This window comes from Grammomys surdaster, unplaced genomic scaffold (genome assembly GCF_004785775.1).
Source record: "Grammomys surdaster isolate TR1022 unplaced genomic scaffold, NIH_TR_1.0 344, whole genome shotgun sequence".
NCBI classification, from domain to species: Eukaryota; Metazoa; Chordata; class Mammalia; order Rodentia; family Muridae; genus Grammomys; species Grammomys surdaster.
This window is the reverse complement of record NW_021604763.1, coordinates 747,903-757,495: the sequence shown is the minus strand read 5'-3', so window position 1 is coordinate 757,495 and position 9,593 is coordinate 747,903. Positions and strand designations below refer to the sequence as shown.

At 37.8% G+C, this 9,593-nt stretch overlaps 1 protein-coding gene across 1 annotated transcript in view; it reads left to right on the top strand.

The window, feature by feature from the left end:
- The window catches only part of Kif24 (kinesin family member 24), a 68,590-nt gene that overhangs the window by 26,623 nt on the left and 32,374 nt on the right, over nt 1-9,593 (top strand). The window contains exon 2 of the mRNA XM_028779113.1: nt 5,558-6,196. Coding sequence (XP_028634946.1) covers nt 5,583-6,196 — 614 coding nt within the window. The 5' untranslated portion in view covers nt 5,558-5,582. The remainder of the gene's footprint in view (nt 1-5,557; nt 6,197-9,593) is intronic.

The window sequence follows — 9,593 nt, the reverse complement described above, 5'->3', positions numbered from 1 at the left end:
CTCTCTTTCTTTCCTTCTTTCTTTCTTTCTTTCTTTCTTTCTTTCTTTCTTTCTTTCTTTCTTTCTTTCTTTCTTATTATTTTGTTGGGCTCAGTGGTAGAGCCCAAATTTTTTTGTTTGAAGTTGCAGGAATAATTCTGAGGAGTAATTTCAGGTGTTAAAGAAGGGATGAACTTTTGTAAAATGGAATACAATTACAGATAAGCATGTTAAATTTGAAAACAAAGGATGGTAGGCTAACTATAGTGCACATAAAAGTGGGATGGCCACAGCTGTGCTAGAAGAACTTCCACATCTACTTTAATCTGCATGTTCAAATTACTGCTATTTTAAAATTATTATTATTATATCTTTCTCTTCCTATGATATTATAGGTTATGCAAGTGTTTCAAAATTAATGTTGTAGTCTCATTTATTAGGAATGCAGTTGAGGCTGATTATCAGTCTTGAACTGAGAAATGTTTGCTTTGGCATCAAGGAAATCAGTGTGCAAAATACAGACAGACTCTTAGGCAGCCTGGGCCTAGTACTTACAGTCTGTTCCCATAGGTTAGCTGACCAAGTAGAGAGGGCAGCTGCTTAGTATTTACTTAAATCAAAACACTGAAGGTAGATTAAGTTCTGTTCTAGTCTTATATGCTAGGTGGTGAAGATAGGAGAAATACAGAAATAACAATAAGAATGGTAATAACTGCCAACACTTACTAAACATGGAATATTGAATGTGTCCCAGCCATTATGCTGGGTTTGTTTGTCTGTCACTCAAACAGGTCTCAGACTTGCTCTTTAACCAAGAATGTCTTGAATCTCTAATCTGCCTGCCTTTGCCTTCCAAGAGCTAGAATTACAGGTATAAGTTACCAGGCCTAGAGTTTTGCAGTGCTTGGGAGAGAACCTAGGGTTTCATGAATGTTAGTCAAGGATGATATAAGCTGAGCCCCATCCCTCAACCCTGACTGATATTTCTTTATTCAATCCAAAGAATTTAGGGATCCTGTTGCCTTTTTTTCCTCTTCAGTGTCTAGAAGCAAGGTAGTGTTATTTTGTACTCTAATCGGCCTCAAATTTTGTACATAGTTCTGTTCCCGGGCTAACCTCAAATTCAGTGCAGCCCTCTCCAGTTTCCCAAGTGCTTAGATTGCAGGTCTGCACTACCAAACCAACCCACATATCTTTGAGGGGTGGAGGGAGGTACACATACCCATGAAGTTGATAATGAGTGCATCTCTTAATTCTTCTCCACATTTTTTTTTCCGAGACAGAGCTTTCATTGAATCTAGCACAGGATCATTCTGGAACTTTCAGATTCAGCCCGTCTGGCTGGCCAGTGACTTCCTGAGAGCCTCCAGTTTGTACCTGCCCAGGACTAACATTACAGTCACATACTACCACGCTTGCCTTTTCCTTTTAAGGGGATCAAATTCAGATCTCCATGTTTGTAAGTGAGGAGGCACTTTACTGACTGAACTGTCTTCCCCAGGCCCCAAATATCTTTTTAAACAAACAAAAAACCAGGGTCTCATATAGCCCAGTCTGGCCTTGAGTTTGCAGTGGGTCCTCTTGCCTTAGTGTTGTATTTCAGATGCCCAGCTTCTATGGCATTCCTAATGCAAAGTTGAAAAACAGTGAGTTTCTAAAAACACACTAAGTGATTGTAACTTATTGCACACTTATACCTCCTTTGTAGGATTGTATGAGGATAAACAAATCCAGTGCCCAGAACAGTGTCTGGCGTGCATTAAATGTTCAGTAAATACTAGATGCTGTTGAGGTTTCTGAAGCACCATGTTTGGTTTTTGAATACACCATGTATTCCCTGGTAGGGCCATCTCATTCATGATAGAAAAACACAGTGTCATTCTAGCAAAGTCAGATATTCTAGGTAAGGAAAAAAAAAACAATAATAAAGGGATTGGTTTTAGTTTTGCTTCTGTGTAAGGTGTCTGGAGGTAAACTGATAGGAAAAAAAAACCCTAGATCTAGAGATGAAAATCTCGTTTTGGGGGAAAGCTCTTGAGCTGTCTTGAAAAGATGGGTATAGCACACACACAGTGACAAGTGATGAGAAGCACCTGACATTCTTCATTACTGTTAAGAATGAAAGTAGTAGAGCCAGCTTAAGAGGTAGCTTGGCAGTTTATTATAAAACTACACGTCTTATCATACAATCCAGTAATTATGCACCTTGGCATTTCCATAAAGGAGTTGAGAATTATGTCCACATGAAAACTGCATTGATGTTTATAGAAGCTTTATTCATAATTGCCCAAACTATATGGATCCAAGATGTCCTTCATTAAGTGAACAAATAAATAAACCAAGGCACACTCACATGTGGAATGGGTTTTAGCAGTGAAAAGAAACAAGCTAACAAGCCATACAAAGACTTGGAGGAAATCTAAATTATGAAATGAAAGAGCCAGTCTAAAAGCCGACATGCTATATGCTTCCAATTATTTGGCGTTCTGGAGAAGGAGGAACTGTGGAGGCAGAAAAGAGATTATTGGGTTAGGTATGTGATACATGCCTTTAATCTCAATACTTGAGGAGACCGTGGCAGGCAGATCTCTGAATTAGAGGTCAACTTAGTCTACAATAGTGGGTTCTAGGACAGCCAGTGCTACTCAGTGAGACGCTGCCCCGCTCCCCATCTGCCCCAGACAAAGAAATCATTAGTTACCATTAAGTAGGTGAGTGGGAAGGGTGAGTAGACAACACAGGAGTTTTTGGGCAATCAAACGTCCATGTATTACTCACACAGAGAATACATGAACTGTTTTTTCAAATTCACAAGTTCTCTAACACTAGATAAAAACTCTAACTAAGCTGTAGACATTGAGTAATGATCCTTTATCTGGGTAGGTCCATTAGTGGAGAAAAGAGTACATGTGTGAGACAGGATATTTAGCAAGTTTCTGTACCTTCTACTCAGTTTTTCTGTGAACCTAAAATAGCTCCAAAATCTTAACAAAAAAGGGGAAAGTTTCAGAAGTGAAATTGTAGTTACTGTTATATAACAATCTAGCCCCCCCCACCCCAACTTGGTGACTCAAAACAGTTGTCCTTTAATTTGCTTAAAGCTCTGAGTGTTGGTGATTTGGGCCAAGCTTAGTAGTTCTTTACTTGATCTCATCTGGAGTCATTCCTATGACCATAATTGTCTAGTGCAGTGGTTCTCAATCTGGGGAGGGGGGTGTCTCAGTCCCTTTAGGGGTGAATGACCCTTTCATGTGGCTCACCTAAGACCACTGGGAAACACAGATATTTACATTATAATTCATAACAGTAGTAAAATTAGTTATGTATCAACAAAAATAATTTTATGGTCACCACACCATGGGGAACTGTATTAAGGGGTGGCAGCATTAGGAAGGCTGAGAACCATGGCTCTTATGGTAGCCCTCCAGTTGGATAATCTTAGGATGGCTTCTCTTGCACATCTGATTTTTTGGCCTTCAAAGTAGTAGTGGTAGTGCATGATCCTCTGACTATTGGCTAGACTTCTTCACACGGCAGTAGAAGAGTTCTAACAGCAATAGAAGCTAAGGTGGCTCTCCAGCCCTTCATGGTAGTCTATTTCACTGTGTTCTGTTACCCAAAAGAAGTTAGAAGGCCATTCTAGATGCGACGGGAAGAGAAATATACTTTACCCTTGATGGAAGGACTGCAACAATTTTGTGGGCTTGTTTTGCAAAACTTTGACATCTGATAGATGTCACAGTCAGTATAGGGTATGTTGCTTGGACCCTTTGGTCTTTCGTTTTGCCTAATTAGTATTTCCTCCAAATTTAGTTATTCAAAGCTCCTTGGTTGTCCTTCTTATCCTTAAAACACACACACACACACACACACACACACACACACACAGAGCTTCTTCTTTTTTTTTAGATTTATTTATTTATTTATTTATTTATTTATTTATTTTATTATGAGTACACTGTAGCTGTCTTCAGACATACCAGAAGAGGGCATCCAATATCATTAGGGATGGTTGTGAGCCACCATGTGGTTGCTGGGATTTGAACTCAGAATCTCTGGAAGAGCAGTCAGTGCTCTTAACCACTGAGCCATCTCTCCAGCCCAGAGTTTCTCTTAGAAAGAACAAAAATAAATTAAAATGAAAGCAATTTTTTCAATAATTAATTGAGTTTTGAAAATTCTGAAGGATCAAACCATTTTGATAAAGAAAATATAAGGGGCTGGAGAGAGGCCCCAGTGGTTAAGAACACTGACCGCTCTTCAAGAGGACCTGAGTTCGATTCCAGTCTCACAACTCTAGTCTGTACCTTCATTCTGAAGAGATCCACTGTCCTTTTCTAGCCTCTGTGGGCATCAGGCAAACGTGTGGTTCACATACAAAACACTCATACATATAAAATAAGTAAACAATAATTTTGAAAAAAATTTTTGAAAGCTAGGCATGGTAGCGCATGCTTATAATCCTAGTGATTGGGAAGTCAAGGCAGTAAGATTATCACAAGTTTGAGGTCAGTCTCGGCTGCAGAGTAAATTCCAGACCAGGCTAGACCATCTAGGCTATACAAACAAATAAGCAGAGGGCTAGGGAGACAGCTCAGTGGTTAACAGTATGTACTATTTTGCTATCACTTCAGCTCCAGGGGATACAACACTGTTTTCTAGCCTCAGGAGCACTACAGTCATGCACTCAAAAGCACATTTAAGATACTGATAAAATATTTTAAAGCACAGTTTCAGTTCTTTTTAATATCCTTAGGAACTTGAGCTTGATTAACAGGAATAATGAAGACCTACTCAGAATTCTGACTGTAATAGACAAAGATTTTATATTAATTATGACATCACCTATTAGTGTTTAATTAAATTCCTAGTGTTTTAATGTGAAGTATTCAAATTTGTGTCTGTAGTATTAATTTTCTAGGAAAACTATTTGATATTTTGTTCAGGTAGATATCTGTGACCATCTTTTAGAATTATCTAAAATACTGAATGAGTTGATTCTGAATTGGTTGTTTTTACTTCTGTCTTACTTACTAGTATACAGCAGACTAAAAATGCATTTTTCTCTGAGCTGTGTTCGTTTATAACCTTGTGGTTGCTATTTTATTCTGCTGTGTATTCTGAAAGAGGTCTTAGCCTTTGTTCATTAATCAGAGGAAGCAGGTGTGGAACATGCCTTGCCCTTAAGTGGAACATCTAAAATTAGTCCTGCTACAATCGTGGTTGGGTACAAAGTTTCAGCAGTGTGTTGCATGTTAAACAGACACTGCAAAGTTGGAAGAAACTCCCAAGCAATAAGTAAGTGGTCTATGTTATGTCTATGTCCATATATTTATTTAAACATATAATTAGCAAACCTTTTTATTAAAGATGAACAAATCACAACTGTTAGTTCATATGCTCTGTATAAAAACAGCTTTGCTTATAAACTATGCTGTTTAATTATCAATTTCAGAAGAAAAATACCTAGGAAACTTGAGATGATAGTAGTTTTTCTGCATATTTGTCTGTTTTAATTTGTAAAGGAATATAATCTGTTTATTCTATATGGATGACTCCTTTTTCTCTTTTTCTTCAGAGTTCATATAAACCTAGTCAGTAAAATGGCATCCTGGTTCTATGAGTGTCTCTGTGAAGCTGAGCTTGCACAGTATTATCCTCATTTTACTGCGCTTGGCCTTCAAAAAATAGATGAATTAGCCAAGGTTACAATGAAGGACTACTCCAGATTGGGAGTCCATGATATGAATGACCGAAAACGTCTTTTCCAACTTATCAAAATCATTAAGATTATGCAGGAGGAAGATAAAGCCCTCAGTAGCCCAGAGCATCCTCTTCAGGCAAGCAGCCTGTACTCCAAGCCTTGGGAGTTCAGATCTGGGCCCCGAAGACAACTACGTTTTGATTCTCCTTCTGACAGCAAAGACAAAATGGCCAGGAATGAAATGGGTAGTGTATCAGACTTGTCTGTGGATGAGCAGGGGTCCACTTACCTGAAAGTGCTGGAGCACATGCCACCAGATGAGTCCCAGTACCAGACAAAGACAAGAGCCCCCGATGCCTCTGCCGCTGATGCGTATATGCAAACAGAGGCCAGCACTCCGCTCTTTTCATCAGATCACTTTTCTCCAAAACTGGGAAACTGCGATATTCCCATCATTCAAAGAGTCTCTCATGTTTCAGGATATAACTATGGAATCCCTCATTCTTGTGTCAGGTAATACTTTATTTTTATATTTTTAGGAGAAGTAGGAGGAGATAGCCTAAGGCAAAGACAGATTTTTTTCTTCATGACCAGAGGAGTGCAAACCCTCTAAATTTTTAGTAAATGACTATAACATATGAGTGATAATTAACAAATTTTGCCTTAATAATCGCAATAAGTGGATAGAAGCAAATTTATGAGGAACTGGAGTTTGTGGATGGCAAAAAGTTGATGTACATTGTTCATGTATATCAAATAAACAGCTGCTACTTACCAGGGTCTGCTGTAGTCCTCTTGCAGACCTGTTACTGTTACTTCCTAGAGTGTAACAGGATAGCTTAGTGTCCTCAAGAAAGCAGAGTAGTTAACCTGCCTTTTACACTGGAAAAAGAGTCACATCATTCACAGGATTTTTTTTTTAAGGCCTTCAAATTCATACCAGCCAGATGATCTAGAGTGTACTTAAGGCCAGAGAGCAGGAAGTTAAATTGAGTAGTTCTTTGAATAGTTAGGTCATCTGCATACATTGAAACAGGATCCTGATTCTGGCTGCAGGTTTTTGTTTTTATTTTAATCCAGCCTGAAAAAAAAACATTATTTTTTGGTGAGTACAAAGAGTAAGACCTTTTGATGGCAATTAGAGGTTGTGAGTCAGAATAACAGTCAGCTGTTTTCACCTAGTGCTTCAAGACAGAATTTTAAATAAGATCCCCAAGAGATGAAATACTGAATAATACCAATATTAGAAATGATATAATAGAAAATATGTTAAAATATATTACTTGTTATATTTCTATTAAAGAAACACACACATATTTGTTTGGTTGGGTTTTTTTGGTTTTGTTTTTGTTTTTCGAGACAGAGTTTCTCTGAATAGCTTTGGCTGTCCTGGAACTCACTTTGTAGATGAGACTGGCTTTGAACTCACAGAGATCTGACTGCCTCTGTCTCCTGAGTACTGGGATTTGGTGAAAGTACCAGTAATAATTTGAAATACTTGTTCTAGCAGAGCACAGAGGATTTAGCACTATTTTTCTTCTTTTAATTGTAAATTGTAAATATGAAAGGTAAAAGAGCAGACTTTCTCTTTTACTATTTCAGTCTTTTATTGAACAACACATAAAACATAAATTACAATTATTTATAAAAATACTTTTCAGTGCTTAACATATCATGACTTAGAATGCATATTTTAATTTAAATATTGTGGTTACGTTTACTCTACAAATATTAAGTAATAGCTATGATGTCTGGCTCTAGGTATGAAAATAATTAAGATATCTGGAGGCTCTTAGCTGTTAGGAGCAAGGTAAGAGATAACAGACAACACTCAGACAAGAGGCAGATGAGCTCAAGCCACATAGAAACACCCTATCTCAAAAACAAACAAACCAAAAAGTACTCACTAGGAAAAGAGCACATTTCTTCTTTACCTTTTGAATTTAAAAATTCAAACCACAGACCTTTTGTCTGTAAGAGTCATCCTGAACCCCTGCACAACTCTAAAACTGACTAGCTGGGCATAGTAGCACAGGAGTAATCCTAGCACTGCGTATGCTCAAGACACAATGGAAGACCTCGTCTCAGAGCCTCACAAATAAAAATAAAAAGGACTAAGCATTTTCTGTTCTCTTTGAATAGCTTCCTACGGTTAGGCTATTAATACTAAACATCTAAAGATTTTGACCCAAAACCCTTGTTTAAATGAGAACAAAACATAAAAAAGTAGATTTTATAAAGGAACAGATAATAATATGAAATCAAAATGTAGACGAGATTCCAAAATAATCAGTTAAATACTCTCTTTTTTCTTGTGAAAAAAAATTAAGTGTATATGCAAAAGAAGAGAACAGCAAATCCCTACGGACTTACCATCCAGTCCCGTGCCTCAGGTGATGCATTAGTCTCATATTCTAATTGAAACAAGAAATGTGCTTTGAGATGTCTTAAAATCATGCACTGTGGATATTGGAAATTTTGTTTGTTTGTTGTAAAAACTAATTTAGTTCCTGGCAAAAAAAAATAATTTTCCAGCCACTTGGAAGGCTCAGAAAATCAGAATTTATCTATATCACTATATAATTTTGTATTAAAGTTTTTGTAAATTTTGTAAATCTATTATTTTTAAGGGACTGTAAAATAAATTTTAAAGTGTAAAGGAAGGAACATTTATTGCTAATTTATACTTTTACACAGACCAAACTTATTAATCCTGATAAAAATAACCTGCATTCAAAAATCTTATTTTCAGAGTGAAAAAGGATCTTTAAAAAAAAAAACAACCTCGTTTTAGAGAAGTTCTATGTAAGTGGTTTGTTCTTTGATATGCCACACAAGACTCAGCAAATAAACCTTGTGGAAGATGCTGGATGTGGAATAACTGAGCCAGTGAAAGTGTATCACATAGGAGATAGAGCAAGTAGTGGACAGGATCAGTCACAGGACTGTTCTGAGAAGAGATACATGGTTATATTCTAGTGAATGAATAGATTCATATCAGGGTGAGGAGAAAAACAAGTAAGTGGGGCTGAGGAGATAGCACAGTCAATGAAGTGCTTGCCATGCAAACAGAAGGACAAGTTCGATCCCCAACACACACGTAAGAAGCCAGTGTGATAATATGTGCTTGTAATCCCAGCACTGAGGAGGTAGACAGGTGGATCTCTGATGCTTGCCCTAGATTCCAGTGAAAAATTCTGTCTCAGAAAATAAGACAGTCCAATCCTGAGGAGAACCACACCTAATGTTGTCTCCTAGCCTCCGCACACATAGGCTCACATACAGAGACACGAGAAAAGAAAGAAAAGGTAACAGGACTCAGGGAGGGGCTAAGTGTATCTATGAGGTATAGGAGGTAAAGTACATTGGAACCTACCACCTAATTTGAAACACTTAGTTTCAATCCAATAGGATTAAAGAGAAAGAGATGTAAGGTCTGGGGATATCATTCAGTTGGTAGAGTGCTTACTTAGCATGCTCCAAACCTTGGATTTAATTCCCCAGCATCAGATAAACGGGGTCTGGTGGTGTATACCTGTGACCCCAGCCTGATTTACAAGAGACTCTGTCTCAAAACAGTCAAACCTTCTTCAAACAAGAATTTTGATTAATGATCAAGAAAAATGTTAAGTGTGCAAGAATTGGATTGAAAGGGAACAAAAGATACATGGATTTGGGCTTTGGAAAGGCCTTGCTAACTTAGTAGCAGAATATAGGTAGATTTTGATGACTAGCCAACTGGAGTTTAGGGGTCACAAAGAGCACTAGGAGCCACAAACACACACGTCTCAGAGCTAAAATAACAGATTTGGCCTCTAGCTGCCACCACTGTCTCCCTTCCTTCCTTCCTTCCTTCCTTCCTTCCTTCCTTCCTTCCTTCCTTCCTTCCTTCCTTCCTTCCCCCCTCCCT